This window comes from Fusarium oxysporum, chromosome 8 (genome assembly GCF_000149955.1).
Source record: "Fusarium oxysporum f. sp. lycopersici 4287 chromosome 8, whole genome shotgun sequence".
Lineage (NCBI taxonomy): Eukaryota > Fungi > Ascomycota > Sordariomycetes > Hypocreales > Nectriaceae > Fusarium > Fusarium oxysporum.
Genome location: NC_030993.1, coordinates 2,972,192 through 2,990,758, shown reverse-complemented (window position 1 = coordinate 2,990,758; position 18,567 = coordinate 2,972,192). Strand labels below are relative to the sequence as shown.

General features: G+C 49.5%; 6 protein-coding genes across 8 annotated transcripts; 3 read left to right on the top strand and 3 right to left on the bottom strand.

Moving 5' to 3' along the window:
- Window positions 1-363: 363 nt before the first annotated feature.
- Window positions 364-1,899, top strand: FOXG_03604 (tRNA (uracil-O(2)-)-methyltransferase; the record flags this gene model as incomplete). The annotated part of the gene is made up of 1 exon (XM_018381386.1): window positions 364-1,899. One exon carries the CDS (start codon window positions 364-366, stop codon window positions 1,897-1,899), a length of 1,536 nt encoding a protein of 511 aa, XP_018237860.1.
- Window positions 1,900-3,291: 1,392 nt separating this feature from the next.
- Window positions 3,292-3,853, top strand: FOXG_03603 (uncharacterized protein; the record flags this gene model as incomplete). Its single annotated transcript, XM_018381385.1, has 2 exons — window positions 3,292-3,468; window positions 3,521-3,853. The coding sequence occupies 2 exons, from the start codon at window positions 3,292-3,294 to the stop codon at window positions 3,851-3,853; spliced, it is 510 nt and encodes a 169-aa protein (XP_018237859.1).
- FOXG_18595 (uncharacterized protein) lies at window positions 3,781-6,639 on the bottom strand. Of its 2 annotated transcripts, XM_018398725.1 has the most exons (4): window positions 6,167-6,427; window positions 4,405-6,098; window positions 4,177-4,342; window positions 3,781-4,119 (listed from the first exon to the last, which is right to left on the bottom strand). In XM_018398725.1, the coding sequence occupies exons 2-4, from the start codon at window positions 5,105-5,107 to the stop codon at window positions 3,948-3,950; spliced, it is 1,041 nt and encodes a 346-aa protein (XP_018237858.1). In that variant the 5' UTR covers window positions 5,108-6,098; window positions 6,167-6,427; the 3' UTR covers window positions 3,781-3,947. The 2 variants fall into 2 exon arrangements, with proteins under 2 accessions (XP_018237858.1, XP_018237857.1); XM_018398724.1 differs by having other exon boundaries at window positions 4,405-6,639.
- Window positions 6,640-7,884: 1,245 nt separating this feature from the next.
- On the bottom strand, window positions 7,885-8,172 carry FOXG_18594 (uncharacterized protein; the record flags this gene model as incomplete). Its single annotated transcript, XM_018398723.1, has 1 exon — window positions 7,885-8,172. One exon carries the CDS (start codon window positions 8,170-8,172, stop codon window positions 7,885-7,887), a length of 288 nt encoding a protein of 95 aa, XP_018237856.1.
- Window positions 8,173-8,964: 792 nt separating this feature from the next.
- FOXG_03601 (uncharacterized protein) lies at window positions 8,965-13,066 on the bottom strand. The gene is made up of 2 exons (XM_018381384.1): window positions 11,918-13,066; window positions 8,965-11,864 (listed from the first exon to the last, which is right to left on the bottom strand). Exons 1-2 carry the CDS (start codon window positions 12,216-12,218, stop codon window positions 9,361-9,363), a joined length of 2,805 nt encoding a protein of 934 aa, XP_018237855.1. The 5' UTR covers window positions 12,219-13,066; the 3' UTR covers window positions 8,965-9,360.
- A 2,246-nt stretch (window positions 13,067-15,312) lies between these two features.
- Window positions 15,313-18,537, top strand: FOXG_03600 (sulfate adenylyltransferase). 2 transcript variants are annotated; one of them, XM_018381382.1, is made up of 5 exons: window positions 15,313-15,933; window positions 16,104-16,131; window positions 16,191-16,373; window positions 16,434-16,582; window positions 16,633-18,537. In XM_018381382.1, the coding sequence occupies exons 1-5, from the start codon at window positions 15,765-15,767 to the stop codon at window positions 17,826-17,828; spliced, it is 1,725 nt and encodes a 574-aa protein (XP_018237853.1). In that variant the 5' UTR covers window positions 15,313-15,764; the 3' UTR covers window positions 17,829-18,537. The 2 variants fall into 2 exon arrangements, with proteins under 2 accessions (XP_018237853.1, XP_018237854.1); XM_018381383.1 differs by having other exon boundaries at window positions 15,313-16,131.
- Window positions 18,538-18,567: the final 30 nt, after the last annotated feature.

The window sequence follows — 18,567 nt, the reverse complement described above, 5'->3', positions numbered from 1 at the left end:
GTGGCTGTTTCGCCCAGCTCTTGGACCCTAGATCGAACCATCTCACTTCGCTTCCCGGAGCCGAGAATACTAGTCAGGGCTTCAGCTGCCTAGATCCTGGGGCACAGCTAGCCCTATTCGGAGGAAGTCTTGAATACTGCTCGCATCATTCGCGATCTCCACGACCACCCGTCACTATCACAGGGGCCATCAACCCCGGACCAAATCCGATTAAGTACGTTCTAACAGCGGTGATCACCGTAGGATCGAGGTAACGCTCCGAACGCACCTTATGGCTGTTGGCACCAGACAGTGTCTGACCACTTTTCAGCCTGCATCTTCGGACCCGTCGGCAACCCTTCCGTTTCTGGATCTTGTCTGAGCATGGAGTTTCAAAAGAAGGCACCTTTTGAGCCCGAGGAGTTTCCTCCGGGATCGCCACCCGTAATCCGCGAACGTTGCGGCGAAGTTACCTGGTTACCTATGTGCCGCCACACATGCACGTTTGAGACTCAGCATTTCGACAAGATTATGCTCAACCTTGTTGAGAACCCAAACCTCAACTCCAAGTGGTTGTTTCGTGCAGATGTTCTCTTCGACGATGACTGTCAGAACCCTGCCCCTGAAGCTGACGGTGCCATCCAAAGCCACCCTCGGGTTCTCGACTTCCAAGGATTCAGCCGGCAAAGAACCATTGTGCGCCGATTGATACCCCGAAACACACTTCGCGATGCTCCATTAGAGCAGACATGCTCCTTCTATCAATCAATTAGTCATGAGGATCAAGAAGCTGACGGGGAAGCCACCCTGTCAAGATCACTGGTCGTGTATATACCACATACCTCCTCTGCTGCAGACCTACCCTTCTATCACCCAAAGGTCAAGGGTATCAGCCAGCTTCATGAATGGGATGTAGCCACCAACACAGGCACCATCTCCGTTCACTTTGCACTCTTTGAACCTGAGACAGGCGAGGAAGAGGTCGACCAAGTCAAATTGGGGAGGATCGCTTACCATCTTCTCCAGACCATCCACAAACATGGTCACAGCACCGCTAGAGGCTACGTCAAAAGAGTTCATCACGATGTCATTGTACCCCGAGAGAGGTTTCAGGATAGGTACTCTGAACTCAAAAACAAATACGCCAGAGCTCTTGTCAAGTCCTGGCTTGAGACTACAGATCCTGCAAAACATGTGTTCGAGGATCTGGGTATCGCAGCATTTCTGATTGAGCTATGGAAAGAGATGTACCACAATGGGGACTTTCCAGGGTTTGTGGATATCGGCTGCGGAAATGGGTTACTGGTTCATATTCTTAGGATGGAAGGATATGTTGGTTGGGGTTTCGATGCCCGCGAGCGTAAGTCGTGGTCTCAGTACAACTCACCGTTCCCAGGATCACTCTCTGGGAACTCCCTTCAGAGATTGCTCTTACTTCCCAGTGTCATTCCCAAGGAGGCGGCGAGTGATGATACTAGAGTAGTCAACTCTGAAGACATTCATGACGGCCTCTTCCCCAAAGGCACATTCATAATTTCTAACCACGCCGACGAGCTGACACCTTGGACACCAATTCTTGCCGCCATATCTCAATGCCCGTTCATCATGATACCATGTTGCAGCCACAATCTTACAGGAGACAGATGGCGAGCACCTCCGCCCCGAGACAAGACCAAATCAAAAAGTATGTTTGCATCTTTAGTCGACTGGGTTACGCAGATAGCGGAAGATTGCGGGTGGAACGTTGAGACGGAGATGTTAAGGATACCAAGTACTCGAAACACAGGCTTGGTCGGCCGAGAGAACACAAGGAAGGTTGAAGAGGTCGATATACACGGGATACTGCAGAAGTACGGAGGAGTACAAGGGTATTACGACAATGTTGTCAAGCTGCTCAAATCGTCCCCCAGAGGACACTGAGCACACCAACCTGAACACACACTTGCCCGCGTCACCTCAGTCAAAGCTGCCCGTGGTCTGTCAAACAGCAAATGACCTAGATATGCAAACGCATCTCCATGCCGTACATATTACGATTGGGGCTAGAAGGGCGCAGCAGATGATCGTCCAGCCGATCGACTAAGTAGCTCCCACCTTCGGAATATTCGTTCTTGATATGTCGGTACTCCAGACTGTCCGTGTCCACGGCCTTAATAGCTGCACGACCCTAGATATATCAGGGATTGGCGATACGAAAGCTGGTTGTCCAATGCTTCCCACACAGTATCGCTCTCGTCATACAGCCGAGGCAAATTGTCCGCATTGGTCCAAGAATGTGACAGTTTCGTTTGCTCATGCATGAGCTCTGCAGCCGCTTCTTGATGTGGAATCCACGCAAGCCATGTTATGGAAGTATTACACACACAAGCCTGGGACAAATGTGCTGGACAAATAAAATCGAGCTATCATTTTGCGATCGCCATCCGGTTCCATGACCTTCATCCTCGCTTAGACGTTCGGCTCTGTTGCCGTGCGGGATGTTTCGATGAGAGTTTGCGAAGGTCGTTAGTGTTTCGATCTTGCTTCCTGATAGCATGGATTGACTAGTGCGATTCCGCGAGAACGGGACAGCTTCACACGAAGGCCCGACTTTGTCTATCTTGAGCCTGAATGTATCCCCCTCTTTTTCATCTCGAATTTGGACACGGCGCCAGCTCGACCCATTTTCAACGGTTGGCTGCAGCTCCCTTCCCGCTGATCAGCGGTCATGCATCATGAACTGGGATGTTATAGCAAACATCATAACACCCTGGTCGCGTAGTCGGACGAATGACAGCAAACGGATTTTCCTTGCACTAACGTTGATGTTAGAAATGTTCTCCTGCAGGTAGCCGTTCGCCAAGCGACACTCCCTTATTTCCACCGAAGTTTTGAGACACCTTAGGTGACGGCACAAGGGTCCGGGCTGCCGGAGCGTGGAATGAGCGAATGATGAACTAATGCAATGCAATGCAATGCTTATCGAGGGACTTCGTCAGGCCGGATGCACTGGATAAGGGTGGTATACAGGCCGGGCTCACCCCAGGAAGCTTTGCCGCTCTGCTGCTGCTTATGCGTCGCAAACACCCATGTAGAAGCCAACAGCAGTGCAACTCGACGCTCACATATTTGATCGCCTACGCTTACGGCTCTAAACATATAAGTATAAAGCCGCCGGGTTTCTCCATCGTTATTCCCATCCTCGTCTCAGTACTCTTATCACGGAATTACAACAGTCAAACAAGTGTGCTCTTACTATCCGCTTGAATACCGAGTGTTGCATTCTCCTCAACCATAAGCCCAATATAGTCCACACCCCTGACCCCAGCAGCCATGTCGCAGGTGCCTTACATCGAAGTCTACCGGTTCAACGACCACATCAAGTCCCTCCAGGAAAAGGCCATCGTGGAAGTGCTCACTTCTACACCTGGAGAGAAGCAATCGAGATTGGGCACGTATGGTTTGGAAAAGCCATGCGCAGACTTGAGTGATGAAGTGATTCGGGGCCTCGTAAGTCTCAGTATATATTAACAACCAAGTATATTCTGACTAAATGTAATAGAGCGGACCACTTGTGAGATGGGCTACCAGCCGTGGTGCTGTCATCCAAGATCTCCAGAGACCTTGTTTCCGATCCGAAGCCTTCCGTCTACAGAAAGGCAGCGCCCTGTGGCCGGGATCTCATTCCACTGCGTTGCTCGTGCCCTTGAGCAACCGGAATGCGCAGATCGAACTGATTCCACGTGGAAGTAATGAAGCCATCACGCACAACTGGGATCCACGAACGGTCATTCACTTGAACGAAATGGGGCTCCAGTTTCAGGGAAATGGAAGTGTTCGGTTCATCTACATCTTGTTCCAGACAGCACCCTGCCCTAAACGTCAGTTTTGGTAAACTTTCTATCCCAAGAGCTCTCAACCAGTATGGACACATGGGTTGAGATAGCGGATTCTTTTTATCTATTCAATCTCCACGTGTACAGCACTTCCTAGTCATCAGCGATACTGGATACACACGCCAACTCAGTATCTAAACTCCCATCCCATTCAACAAGATCATCCCGTTCTTCGAATTCCATCACCCTAGTCATATCAACACTGCCATATACATAGATGCTCGCGGTTTCTCGAGGGCACAGGATATGGTAGATGACTTCGTATCTATGAGCAGTAGTCAGGCATAAGGACAGAGTCAGTAAGGAAACGGACAGACCTTACCCCCACTTGGAGTGCCGCCCCCCCAGCACTTCATAAACCAGAGAGGGTATCTCGAGGTATTCAGAGTCGAGGGGTGTTGTCGGCCGATAGGCTGATGATATCTGCTCTTTAATGAGGCGGATGCAGGCAGGGTTGCAGCATTGGAACACTTGGAGACAATTGTGTGCTGGAGGAGACTTAGGGACAGAGTTCTGGTATGGGGAAAATCTGGAATCTTTCAAAACTTACCATGCAAAGGAATTTCGTTTGCACGACAGCCAACCACTTTACTATACTCTCTGAGTATTCCGATGCCTGTGATAACCCCCTCTCGCATCCTGTCTAACATGGGTGGCGTTACTTCGTCTTCTGAAATACAGCACTGTCTCACGCAGGCCCTCAGGCCATTGTATACTTCCTCTCGTGGGCAGCCATCGATGAGCGCCACATGGCATGCAGCCACGAAAACGAGTGAGAAGAGGGAACCAAGAGGAGGATTGTTGCAAGCTTGGGCAAGATGCCAGGTACACTCGTTGAAGAACCGTGGCCAATCGAGGTGAGCCCGAAAGCCCGGGAACAGGTAGGGCAACTTGAGACGATGGCACAATGATCTGACGTCGGCGTTGCTACAGAGGTAGCGGGACCAGTCGGCGTCACTTTGAGGAACTTGAGCGAGGAAGTGAAGTGCATGCGGATGCAAGCGGCCACGCTCTGCACTGTGTTGGTTATTATCGGATCCTGGATCGTCGTGTTTCACATCTTTCGAGTCGCCCAAATCGTCATCTGTGTCGGTATCCGAAGCAATTTCGTGAGAACAGGCCTGTGGATCAAGCTTGAGGTCGGAACCGTCACTGGGCTCATGAAGATTGTGGAGCTTAGGAGGAGACTCAGAGACCATGTTCAAGCCCACGTGAGGATACTCGAAGATCCAACGATACTGAAACTGGGACATGGCGGCGGGCTAATCCTTGGGCAAAGCTTGGTGTTGGTAACTGGAAGTAGCAGGACGGCAACTGGTAGGGACGATAGGCTATAGGGTTTGTGGATATGTGTAATGTTTTTTTGTGTTGATTGGCGAAGTTTGAAGACGGTGTAATAATAGAGGCTGGTGATGGCGGTAACGAAAAGCAGGTTTCCATCTGGGGAGACTTGGCTTGAATATGTTGCACAAGGAGGAGGATTTATTCTATTTTTCTGGCTACAAACGATGATGCAAACATCAGGACATCATGCAACGAATGCTAGGTCTTTCTGTTTTCTCCTTCTACTCCCTTGACTTGGAGAGTCGTTCTTCTGAGTTAGTTGCAGCATGAGCAAACGAAGAGTCTCACATCTATCTTGCATCCGTTGCCTCGAGTTTCAGTTCAAAACTCCACTATAAGGCGGGAACAACGGCTTTCCTCACGGGACGCCTTTTCATCTCCGCGGGAAACGGCATTAGTCTTGCTGTCGAAGGCCTTAAAGGTCTATGGATGGCGCCGCCACATTTTCTCTTCGTCTCAGTCTTCTTTGCGCCTACTCAACGTCGTTAGGCTCGTAGTGATAGGCCCGGCCTCGTTGGGCAGAAGCAAACATGTCGTCAGTTGACTTGTCAGGATGGTAGGGACGATCTCACAGTGGAGAGTTGTCGTCGCTTCAGGAGTCTTGTTGTCCCCTGCAAGTCTTGGGCGGTTGCTTTTTCTAGTGTCGACCAGGGTGGAAGCACAAACGGCTATCTGCCCCAATGCATGCAGTTCAGATAAGCTACTGCCGTCGTCGATTGATTGCTATAGCCTACGACAACTGGGGGCGAATCGTGCTTGCAGCGACTGACATCAACCCCGTCGCGGGAACTCGATTCCTCTATTCTCCAAGGCGCAGGACGCTACGCTATGGGTAGATGCAGACGGCTCAGACTTCCGAGTCTGTCGGTCACCAGAAGGAGAGGGTGTTCATCCTTGCTCCTAAATTAACGGGTGAGCTATGATATACTGTCTTGTATGTATGTACGCAGCCGTTTGTTGCAACTCACACCCCCAAAGGCTATTCAACGGGCGTCAAACGGCAATGAACTGATCCGGCAGAGTCCGCCCGCACTATGGGGGGCACCGTTTCTGTATCAGCGCTTGTATGGCAACTTGTGCGCCTCGATCGAGCTGCAGCCGGGTCGATGGGGTCTAAGAGAGACAGGGGACGTGTAGACCCTGGACGTATCTGAGATCGGAGAAAAAGATCGAGGTTCGAAGTGGACTTGTCTCATATCACATACTTTAAAATAAGAAGAGAATGGCTCGATGGGTCTGGTCTCGTTAGATCTCGGATACTCCCTTGGCCTTGATCCGATATCCCGCCGATCTGAAGAGCCTCGCTTACAGATCGTTTGCAGGCGGATCCAGGCTAGGAGAAGAGTGTGTTTGGACGAGATCGTGTCATGATCAAGTCATTCGATTTTGGAGTTTGACCCCTGGCCCTTGGATCCTGACCCGAGTCCCCTGCTTCGTCCCGTCAAGCTTAAGCTAAACTCGTTCAGTTTATCTCGTGATCCCAGATTGAGATTTGATTGCGAGATTGAAACGCTGGAGAGGCTACAAGAGTTGAGTCCAGGCTTGCCAAGACGTGTACTTGCAGGATATGGTCGCTCTGAACAAGGGTGACCCCTGACAGTAAGCACATATGGGTCTGGCTGTTAATTAATTAGTCAAGCTCGTTATTACCGTCGGTACTTCAATAGACAGAGATAACATGTCTCTACCTTGTGAAGGCTGAAAGGCCATGATACTGACATTTGAGCCTGTGCAACACAACCGCATATGCATCTCCCCCAGACCGGTGAGACGGGATACAGCATGAAAAGCGCTTATTTTGTATGCAAGCGGGCGGAGTAGGCAAACGAATGGGAGCTACATGACATGAAATGAATGACGATCAAATCAAAGAATACGGTATATTTTTGGGTGAGACAGATCTTATCGTTTGCTGCTGAAGCTGCAGCTGCAGCCCGAGAGAAGTCATCACATCACATAGCCTACGGCCTACCTAAGCACTCCACTTGTCGCCTCAAACTGTCTCAACTCTTGGAAAACGGGAATCGGCTTGAAAGCGATGACCTGATCATCTTCCAAAAAAGCCTTGAACAGACGCTCTATGCAAGCCTCGAAATCGTACAAACGGATATTGTACTATGCTGTTGGCCATTCGTATTGTTGTCTCGCGCTAATGCACATACAAACACATGGATGTTCCATACTCACAGCGCTCTACCAGGTTTTCACGGAGGAAACATGATTGCGGTACTGCAGCTTATTCTCTCGTGCTCAGTTGATCAATTCCCGCTGATTCCATGCCATGCCATGCTATGCTTCCTCTTGCGGGTTGCTACAGGATGAAAAAAAAGAAGGAAAGAAACGCATCGCCGTGCCTTGGTATGTAAGACAAAGGAAACTGATAGAAGAACGGAAAAAGAAAAGAAGAGAAAATCTCGAGTTCGTGAGTCACGCTCGAGTTCGCAGTATATTCCGATCCCCCGGTTGGACCTTCGTCAATCTTTCGGTCCATTGTCCTTTTGGGATAGCAACTCGTGGTTCTTGTGTCCATGTGTGCTTTTGATCGTTGATCTTGTAAGGCGGGACAGCTGGTTCACTATTAGCATGCTTTCAAGATAGGAGTAATAGTATCTTACCTCGAAGATAGTCGATCAAAACTCAAATGGCCTTTGAAGGTCGAGTTCTGTATCGTTAAAGTAACTTATGCTCAAGTCTGCTTCTTGTTCTTCTCCTTGTCACCACCACCTGTATCCTTGTCCTCCTCAGCCTCACCCTCCTTCTTCTCAGCAGCCTCGACGCGGGCGACAGTCTTATCACGATGAAAGTGCGATTGCTCTCTCTTATTCTTTGCCATCATACCGGCACGGGAGAGCGTCTCGATGGTGGTTTGGTCTGTGAGGCCGGCGGTCATGCGGCGCAGATCCTCGCGGGTCTCCTCACTGAGAGGTTTCTGCTCGGGTTTCTTGTTCTCGATATTCTTATTGTTGTCTGCCATGATGGATACTTGATGAGAGTGATGTATGTCTTTTGTAGTAGTCAAATGAAGCTTGAGATGTCGATGAATGATGAACAAGAAAAAGAAGAACAAGAACAAGATTGTCAGTCGTGACGGTCAGTCTCAAATAGAAGGAAAGTCGTCAAGAAGGAGCGAACGGCGTTGACAATAGAGCCAACTGCTTCATTGAGGCTCCCTATCATTGACGCAGCGTTTACATTGCAGTTCAGTAGGTATAGAGAGAGAACAATAGCATCGAGTACAATAAGAGAACGAGGGGATCTTTCGATAGAGTGAGTGAACGAGTGTTTGCTTCAATAACCAAAGCAGGGACTGCTGCATTCAACCCCATCCCAACAAACCATGAGGCTATAGGCAGACTTCAACAACAATACTCGAAATCTTAACATGACTGCTATCAAGAGATATATTTGCAAATTCATGCTTGAAGGCTGTAGAATGTGCAACGTAACCACGGAGGGCCCGATCATATCAACAAGAGGTGCTTGAGTGTTCAATTTCTAGTTTATTATTAGGTTCGATGACAACGGCCAGTTCCTCGTGTTTTAGACATGATTTATTTATTATTAGAGTTAGATGACAATCGTCAAATTTTAGTATTCTAGACACTGAAATGACCGTGCAACACGCCTTGTTTAATGCGATACTTGACCATTGAGTTTTGTGCACTGTAGCACTTTCAAGGGCAAAGTCACGAACCTTGGTACATACAAAGGATAATAGTCCGATACGTTGCACGTCAAATCCACATGTGTTGTGCTCTCATGAGGTCATTCCAAGTGCTTGAATCATAAGTGATGTATTAACTATCTATAATTGTTCTCAATCTGAGGTCCCAAAACCTGAAACTCCAGACACCATTGTTGACTGGTTCCTCTATAGACTTTGTGTTTTCATGTCGCATCTCAATATATCCCAATGGAAATAATTCGCAAGTCGCTTCCTGTGCCGGCAGGAGGACCGAATCATGCTTGATATGTACAAAATGCAAAAGTTGAAACCCAGTAGCCAAGCGTTTGCTGACTGGGTACAAGGGGAATATGGGTAAATGCAAAGCGCCATGGTCATAATGATATCCAAATGTAAGTAAACGACGATTCCATCTTGCGAGGAATAATCCAGGATTCCCTCAAAAAAAAAAAAAAAAAAAAAAAAAAACCATGGCGACTATGGTTCGGGTTTTGACTTGGCCTCTTCTTCCCGGCCACCCGTCGAGTCTATCTTCTCGAGTGGCTTATCGTCCACCTTTTGAGCTTCGTTAATGGGCTCTTCACAGATTGAGCTTTGATCTGCCCAGCTCACAGTCCTCTTTCTTCTCTTTGGCGTAGCAGCATTCTCCTCAATCTTGTCTTGTACGATCGCATCTTTGTCCTCTGGGCTCATGGTATTAACACTCACCCGAGGAAACTCGGCGGATTCTCGAGTCGGCGTCATTGGTGGCCGACTACCAGAGTATCTCGATGCTTGCATACGCAAGGAGCTAGTTCGCATGCGACTCATTCGAGATGTGTCTCCTCTGTTCATGTCGGCATCCCACTCTGCGAAGTCTTTCGCACTCCACGATGCACGGTGGGTCCGGCCACTTCGAGGCAGACTGTTAACCGAGTGACGACTCGAACCGCCACTGTTTGCCCTGCGTCGGTTGAGTGGATGTGCTGGATGAGACGGGACCTGCAAGTTTGAGCCCTCTACCATTGGGAACACATTGTTCTGGGTATTGCGTCGAACGTTGCTGACACTGAAGATGGACTTGGATAACTCCGCAAGCTCATCCACTTCGTCTTCCTTGGGCTTTGATGTACCTGCTCTATCATCCATGTGTTCGAAATACCTTACTCGCAAATCATCGATTTTATCTGGGAAGTCCTCGCGGTTGCGGGACAGAGACATCCACGTCGATATCATTCCAAGGACAATCAGGACCAAGATGGCTGCGGCAAGGAAACACTGAACCACAAGGATGATCATGCCAATAGCTGTTGCTGCAACGCGGCTGAGGTCGAGGGTTCTCAAGAATGCGATGGAAAGGCCAGTAGTGATGATCTTCGAGATCGATAGTAACCAAATCGCTGCTGTCGTGTTGCGAGATCCTTCAAAAGGCTTGAGTTTGATGATAATGGCCAGAGCGACGACTTCAAAGACAAACAGACCATAGACCTGGGCCAAGGGGCTTGCTCTACCTCCGCCAATGAAGCATGCTCGGACAAACTGATATGCCAAGTAGACCGTAAAGAACCACCAGCGAGAGAGTCGGTATCGTGCCGAAAGCCATCCGTAACGCTTGATGTAGGGCTCGTCTTGGTGAACCTTTGGCCTTTCGGGGTCCTTGTCGACAAATTTGATGCGGCGAATAGGCAGACTGGCAAAAAGGCGCGGTTTATGAGCCTGCTCCTCCTCGCCGATGGAGCTTTCGAGTGTTGTTGCCACAAATGGAATTTTCTTGAGGATCAACCCTTGCTCAAAGCGAAGCGTATCAGACACAACCTCATACTTGCCTTCACGTAGCCTGGATGAGCAAGCATACGCTGTTAGACCAGCAAAGCCCAAGAACATGACGAAAATGACTGCAGCAATAGCAGTCGGGCCTGGCGGAGCGTCAATCGAGAACTGGAACATCGCCAGTGTCATCATGACAAAGAAAGCGATAAAGAGCGTTCGAAGTAGGCCCGCGGCCATGTATCCGACCCAATGTGAACGAAAGAAGTCGAAGCCATCGGACTTGATAAGCTTGAATTTGTGACACAAGTCAAGCACAACCTTGGACGTTGCCACAAATAGAGCCACGGCCGCTAGGACAACAAGGAACCAGATGAGCCCAATGATGAACGCGTCGTTTCGAGGGATGCCGACCACAGACAGTACACCAGGGAAACCAGAATAGTCGCCTGGGAGTGGCATTCCAGGATTTCGAGGCTCGCCAGCCCAGTCATAGTCATATGGGTTGCTAGAGTTGAAATCGTGGCGGCGGGTTAACGAGTGAACAACACTCTCCAGCTGAGGAACAGATCGACTTCGAAGGCTTCTGCCGAAGATCTGCTGCGCAAGACCACCACCGTTGTTGATGGGAACCGACCCTGCAGAGCCAACTTGGCTGGCATTCCCAGAGACACCAGCAAATGGGCTGATGGCATCAATCATGTCGAGGCTTGCAAACATGCCAGCGGTCCACGCAAAGTTACTCCACCAGGCAGGAAGCAGGGCAGGCCAGTTGACGGATAGTGCCCCGGAAAAGAAGATTGATTGAAAGGTCTCGAAAATGATCAAAATCGAAAAAGAATGGGCGTAGTGCATTCTCATATGCGGGATCTGAACGCCATAGATGGCTGTCGCATATGATGCCAATACCGCAAACACGGTGAATGCTCCCAATATTGATCCCACAATCTCTGGCTGTGAAAAGGTCCTTCCGTTACTCATAGTAGCTTGGAAGCAACCAATTTCTGTCTGTGTTGAGTTGGCAAAGATCCGGATGCGCGAGTATCCTTCCAAGTCGGGAATGTTAAGAGCAATCGACGGAATTCCTGCAATGTCATTGGCAGATATTGAAGTCGTAATGTATGCCTCGATGGGTTGACCAGCCTTCAATGGGCAAAGGCTAGTGACGTTTTCCGCGCAAGGGTCGTATGTTTTGTTAAAACGCTCTTCTCCGTATACCTCAATAGAAAGATGCACTAGAATCTGGTTAGACTAATCAAGCAGGGCGTAATAAAGTTTCGCAACATACTCATGACGCTTTCCTGACGAATATTGGTGCTTCCATAGACGTGAAATGACACAGTGAGGTTATCAGAGTAATAAGCCGTGTCGAAACCCGTCACATTGAACAGACTTCCATCATTCAGACAGTCGTCAAAGTCGCCCGTATATAATGATGGTGTCCGACTAACATCGAGACGTTCGTGGAAAACTCCATTGTCGCCAGTTCCGTTGATGTAAGCCTTATCTTGAGCGCATACCGTTGGGATAACGCTCAGGGAGGAGAGAAGGCATGACAATGCTGTGAGAGGTCGTTGTGTCGCGAACATCTTGACGATGAGATGTGGTCAGGGGGTCGGAAGATGCGGAACGCGGGCAAGCCCGCCAGGGCGGTCTTTACGATATCGTCGTCAATCTCTTTGGGATCGAATATTATCTTAGTCCAGAGAAGGGAGTGTGTAACGTTGTCGATGAGTTTGGTGGTGGAAATTTGGTCGATTCGGGTATGTAGATCAGGAACTGCAGGTCTCAGATAGGAAGTTGACGTTTTTGAGCAATACTTCGACAATTTCGCATGCGGCTATAACGGCGTAAAGGGGTTTCGTCGCAGAAACGTAAACGAAGGGTTATCGATGATCGAGCATCCGGGGGTTGTTCTAGGCAGAGGAGGGAGAAGGAGCCAAGTTACTCGCGGGAGATTAAAGCTTGGTGTTCTTTGTGCCAATGCAAAATCTCGTGTTTGTTTGACGTAGGTGTAACCCCAAGACTTTTGAGAGACACAACAGTGGCGCAGCGGCCGGGAGAAGCCACTAAAGATCGGCAACCTTGCGACGGACGGGAATTTAAGGTTGGCGTGATGGCAGCTGCAGGGGTTTTAATTAGAGGGAAAAGGTTCGAGATTTAATTCGCAACAGGCGAAGAATGCGAGGTGTTGGGTTTGAGAGACAGAGCTTATTCTGCTCGAGTCAAAAAAGAGAGATAACCACAAATTGAGACTAGAGCAAGCATTGAATCTTGGTAATGTACGGAAACAGGGAAGGTTGGGATTAGATCTTGGAGAAGTCTGATCCAACCACATTTTCTGGGCATGCACTAAATTTGGCGTGAGCAGTAGCGAGAATACTTTCAATTTACCAGACCGCGCTTATCGTTTTTCGGTATCTACTTCTATCACGACATGTTCTAGACCAACCAACCCCAGACAAAAGTCCTTCTCTTGATAGATTATCTCTACTCCGTACAAAAGGGTAGGTAGCGTGCAAGGTAATAAATTCACTCAAAACGCTGCAATCTACTCACACCGAAACTTCGTTCTGAGTACTCACTACACGACTCAGTATAGCAAGGTTTTGCTCGCTCTCACCGGCTTCTGGCGTCATTATCGGGGAGTTGGCTGCTATCGATTGGCCAGCAGCGCTTCTCCAAAACTAAAAATCAAGAGGCGGGGAATTGCCCTTTCCACGTGTCGGGCTTGCAACGATTGCGACTGTTTTCTGCAACTTGGCAGTTCTTGGACTGCTCTTTGATTGGAGAGAACAGTGAAAGCAATGCATCATGAAAACAGCGGCTACAGAGCGTTGCAAACGAAGCGTTCTGTAGTGTCCTCTCCAGAAGTTACCCTAGTCTAGATAATTGACTGGAATCATGTGCGAAGTTGAGACAATCTGGCAAGTTGTCTTTCATTCCAAGCAAGCGAGCTCTCTAAGTCGCGGATAACATTTCTACGATGCTGGATATTGGTATTGTCCATCAACAATGCTAGGACATTAGTTTTCATGGTGTACGATTAGCAGAAGAGCAGCTTCAGAACGGGCATGTCTGCGTTATATATAACCAGCTTTCGGACCGTCGGTCGCAGCTTTGACCCAAGCAATGACTCTTGGCTTCCTCATCCACCTTGAGGTGCCGTCAAGATGCGGGTGGGTGAATGGGGCTAGATCGTGGGATTGGGTCTTGGCGGACGATTGCGACTGAATGCCACAAAATGAGGCAAGCTTGTCAGCTGCCGCCTTTCTCCAGCATCCTCAGTGTGTACAATCTGATATACAGTATCAAAACAAGTATTCTAAGCTCATTTCAGGTCACCAAGGGTGTTGCCAAGAACAGACTATGTATGCTTATCTTGAGGGAGAACTCAATTGAAGAGAAATCATTCAACAAATGAGAGCAACCTCACATCCAAAAAGGACCATCCCACAGATTTTTACAGGGCTTCAAAGGGCACCTTGTGAAGCTGGATATGTTGTCCAGTCATACCTCTACTAGCCTGTTATCGTAGACTCTTGGGTCATGACCACATCTCAGAGTAGACGAGTGAGCCTGATGGAAAATTTTAATGTTTGTCCTGCGTGAGAAAAGAATTCGATCTCCAAATTAAAGATATTTACTTCCGCGTGGCCTTGCCGATCAGTCAACCCTCCAAAAGTGTCGTATCAACGTCACATAATTGCGTGATTACTAAGATAGGGTCTCTGATCCATCATGACTGAGGGGAAGTGAAAAAAGGCGTGCTTCGTCTTTTCCCCATTTGTCGGGTCGGGCGATCGCCCGACAACCGCCCAGTCGGTGGAAACTGAATAAATACGCCCCAGCAACCGTATAGATGCAAGGCTAAGGAGGATCACGATCGGAGAAGTAATTGTATTCTGGCGTTGATGAAAAAGTATCATGTTTAAGATACTTTGAACTCAAGTATCCTCATGACAAGACAAGTCAGCTTGAACAAGATATCCCATAGAGAACACATCTTATAAAGCCTCGACAAGCCACGATTCTTCATGGAAGCAAGCTATTAGTGGATACAGATGCGTACCGTATGTTACATGTGGATGAATGGGTGGTCAATTGGTCATGGCATGGAACATGTCCGTTGAATCTATTTCGTTTACCCTTGCGCTCAAGATGGATACTGAAGCTTAGACAGGGGGTTAAAGAGGGACCCTACTGCAGCTGTAGCAGCGCTTGAAGAGTTTCCTTGCCGCTTCCAAGGTACCAGGAACTGAATTGGTCGTGAGAGATTTGAATAGGAAACTGATAATCCATGTTGTGCATCTCGTTCCGCTTTGTAATCGCATTTTGATGTGTTGCGAGTTCCGAGCATAGACATTTCTTCAGCGTGTAAGCCGCAACGTCAACACCTGTATCTCAACCCATTGCAGCTGTAACAACTGCAATAACCTCCTCGGAAACCGTAGAATTTACTCAAGTTTCTCATCATGATGCCCCCCATGCCCTCCAACGCCGCCGAGAGCGATGCTCCGACGACCTAGTGCCGCCTTGTCCGGTCATGTCGTCTCTGATTGGTCTTCTGGGTCGTCGGCGGCATGTATAAGCCTCAAGCTCCGAGCACGTCATTGAGAGCTAAAACCACGACCCCATTGTTTTTTTCCTCTTTTCGAGGACGAGGATACGTTCAGAAGATGAGGATTGGGTGCAATGGCCGATTTCGTCCGTTTTGCCCATGGAAACGCAATTTTTTCTCCCCTTACTCGCTGCATCATACACACCCCCTCCGGTCCAATTGACCCCAGTAATGAAGGACGGGGAGAGGGGACAAATCATGACAGGGTGGATGTGGTAGTCGTACTCTCGTAGTGGATGGGCTTAAAGATCGAGGTACTTTTCTATATCCCGCTGGGTAGTCGATTTAAAATCAAAGCACATCCTTCTCTCCTACTATTCATTCTCATTCTTCTCGTCCTCTGTTTCTGGTCTGTTCGTCGTTGTCTTTCTCCGAGTAACACCTGTGCAATCGTTGACCCCCACGATTGCGTGCTCCAACTTCTGTTTTCTTTTACAAAACCCCGAGAAACGACTCGGTTTTTGACATTCTCCTTCATCCTCCTCCCTCAACACCACAAAAACTTCACATCACAATGGCCAACACTCCTCACGGTGGTGTCCTTAAGGACCTCTTCGCTCGCGATCTGCCTCGCCAGGCCGAGCTCGAGGCTGAGTCTCAGAAGCTCCCTGCTCTTACTCTCAGCGAGCGACACCTTTGCGATCTTGAGCTGATCCTCAACGGTGGCTTCTCTCCTCTCGAAGGTATGCGCCTCTTGTTTTATTCGAGACGGTCTTTTGCTTCCCCCGCTGTGATGATGGGGGGTTGACTTCGGTACCCCGCCCCCGCATCTTCCGGCTCCGGCGGGCGCTTTGCTCCGGCGGCGATTCTATCATGAGTGAGAAAGAGTAGCAATTGACTGGTCGTTTCATAGGTTTCTTGACTGAGAAGGACTACAATGGGTAGGTTGAATTGTAAAATCACTCAATTGCTTCGTCGATGAGCTAACAGAGTCTTGTAGCGTCGTTGAGAACAACCGTCTCGCTGACGGCGCCCTCTTCTCCATGCCTATCAACCTCGATGTTGACCAGGCCCAGATCGACCAGCTCGGTATCAAGGCTGGTGCTCGCATCACTCTCCGCGATTTCCGTGACGACCGAAACCTTGCTATCCTGACTGTCGAGGATGTCTACCGACCTGACAAGTACGTGATCATGGCGACTCTCACTTCCATGGGGCATTGGTGCTAATACGGACACAACAGGGTCAACGAGGCCAAGAAGGTCTTCGGCAGCGACGATGACACTCACCCCGGTGTCAAGTACCTCTTTGACACCGCTAAGGAGTTCTACATTGGTGGTAAGCTTGAGGCTATTAACCGTCTCGAGCACTACGATTTCCTCGACCTCCGATGTAAGTCACTGTGAGCAACTGAGACGCGACATGAGACTAATAACCACCAGTCACTCCCTCTGAGCTCCGCGCTCACTTCAACAAGCTCGGCTGGCAAAAGGTCGTCGCTTTCCAGACCCGAAACCCCATGCACCGAGCTCACCGTGAGTTGACGGTCCGCGCCGCCCGCTCCCAGCAGGCCAACGTCCTGATCCAGCCCGTCGTCGGTCTCACCAAGCCCGGTGACATTGACCACTTCACCCGTGTCCGTGTCTACAAGGCTCTCCTGCCCCGATACCCCAACGGCATGGCTGCCCTCGCTCTTCTGCCCCTCGCCATGCGAATGGGTGGTCCCCGTGAGGCTCTCTGGCACGCCATTATCCGAAAGAACCACGGTGCTACCCACTTCATCGTTGGCCGTGACCACGCCGGTCCTGGTAAGAACAAGCAGGGCAAGGACCACTACGGTCCTTATGATGCTCAGGTCCTCGTCCAGGAGCACCAGGAGGAGCTTGGTATCAAGATGGTCGAGTTCCAGGCCATGATCTACCTCCCCGACTCCGATGAGTACCTCCCCATCAACGAGATCCCCGAGGGCACTCGCACCCTCAACATCTCCGGTACTGAGCTCCGACACCGTCTCCGAACCGGCAAGGAGATCCCCGAGTGGTTCTCCTACCCCGAGGTCGTCAAGGTTCTTCGCGAGGAGAACCCTCTCCCTGCCGAGAAGGGTTTCACTGTTTTCATGACTGGTTACCAGAACAGCGGAAAGGACCAAATCGCTCGTGCTCTTCAGGCTACACTCAACCAGGGTGGTGGTCGCCCCGTGTCCATGCTTCTCGGTGAGAACGTGCGACACGAGCTCTCTCCTGAGCTTGGCTTCACCCGCAAGGACCGTGACCTCAACATCCAGCGCATTGCCTTTGTTGCCTCTGAGCTGACCAAGGCTGGTGCCGCTGTCATCGCCGCTCCTATTGCTCCTTTCGAGGAGGCTCGTAAGGCTGCCCGCGACCTCGTTGAGAAGTCCGGACCCTTCTTCCTTGTCCACGTTGCTACTCCTCTCGAGTTCTGTGAGAAGACTGACCGCAAGGGTGTCTATGCTGCTGCTCGCCGTGGTGATATCAAGAACTTCACCGGTGTCGATGACCCCTATGAGGCCCCTGCCAAGCCCGACCTCGTTGTCGACCTCGAGAAGCAGAACGTCCGATCCATTGTGCACCAGATTGTCCTGCTCCTCGAGAGCAACGGTCTCCTTGACCGCCTGTAAATGATGATTTTGGACGAATTATCTCGGGATACAGCCGAGGGAGATACCCGCAAGCTACAACTACCTACGGCTTCAATGCGCATGGGTGGCGTGGCTAAAAGCAGCGTCGCGGTATGAACATTTATTATACCGCTCGCTCTACGAAAATTTGCAAATAACAGCGCAAGTGATAAACGGAATTGGCGTTAATTTGAATGAGACGGATGGTGAAAAGAAGCGCGAACGTGGTGAATTAATTACACAACGTTCCTGGATCAATTAGACGACGAAGATGTACCGGCATAGATTAGGATCGATACAATGAAGATCATGATGAAACTATTTTCAGAAGCGAGCATATGCAAGTGATACGTGGGCTGCGTACTCGGCGGCCTATCACGAATGATAGTGTGACGGTTGTCAGTTGTGTTAGGCTGTGAATGGATGTTGCAGGAACCCGTGACAGTTTGAGCGCTTAATCAATCGTTGGTTGAAGGATTGGGCAGCACCGCTAAGAATTGAGTGAGAATATGGGCCGTTAAGATGGAGATTGATGCGTGGCAGCTGTGGATGGAGATGAGATATTATTTCTGAGTCATGTGAATCTAGTCTAGCATAGGCACCGTTTTGCATTATTCAAGGAATGATATTAACGCAAAGGCCTCTGTCACACATTCTCATGTTCTAAATGTGGCTTCCATATGCTTCTACCAGGGGGTGACAGGCGGTTAAGATGTTGAAGGTGGTTGGTCGTCATTCA

What these genes read in the sequence shown, in the direction of transcription:
- FOXG_03601 (XM_018381384.1), bottom strand. Translation starts at nt 12,218, where the DNA reads ATGTTCGCGACACAACGACCTCTCACAGCATTGTCATGCCTTCTCTCC. An exon ending in TCGTCAGGAAAGCGTCATGA is followed by an intron (nt 11,865 to 11,917) that starts GTATGTTGCGAA and finishes ACCAGATTCTAG; the next exon opens with TGCATCTTTCTATTGAGGTA.
- FOXG_03600 (XM_018381382.1), top strand. Translation starts at nt 15,765, where the DNA reads ATGGCCAACACTCCTCACGGTGGTGTCCTTAAGGACCTCTTCGCTCGC. An exon ending in ACTGAGAAGGACTACAATGG is followed by an intron (nt 16,132 to 16,190) that starts GTAGGTTGAATT and finishes AGAGTCTTGTAG; the next exon opens with CGTCGTTGAGAACAACCGTC. An exon ending in GATGTCTACCGACCTGACAA is followed by an intron (nt 16,374 to 16,433) that starts GTACGTGATCAT and finishes CGGACACAACAG; the next exon opens with GGTCAACGAGGCCAAGAAGG.
- FOXG_18595 (XM_018398724.1), bottom strand. Translation starts at nt 5,107, where the DNA reads ATGTCCCAGTTTCAGTATCGTTGGATCTTCGAGTATCCTCACGTGGGC. An exon ending in AAACGAAATTCCTTTGCATG is followed by an intron (nt 4,343 to 4,404) that starts GTAAGTTTTGAA and finishes AGTCTCCTCCAG; the next exon opens with CACACAATTGTCTCCAAGTG. An exon ending in GGGCGGCACTCCAAGTGGGG is followed by an intron (nt 4,120 to 4,176) that starts GTAAGGTCTGTC and finishes TACTGCTCATAG; the next exon opens with ATACGAAGTCATCTACCATA.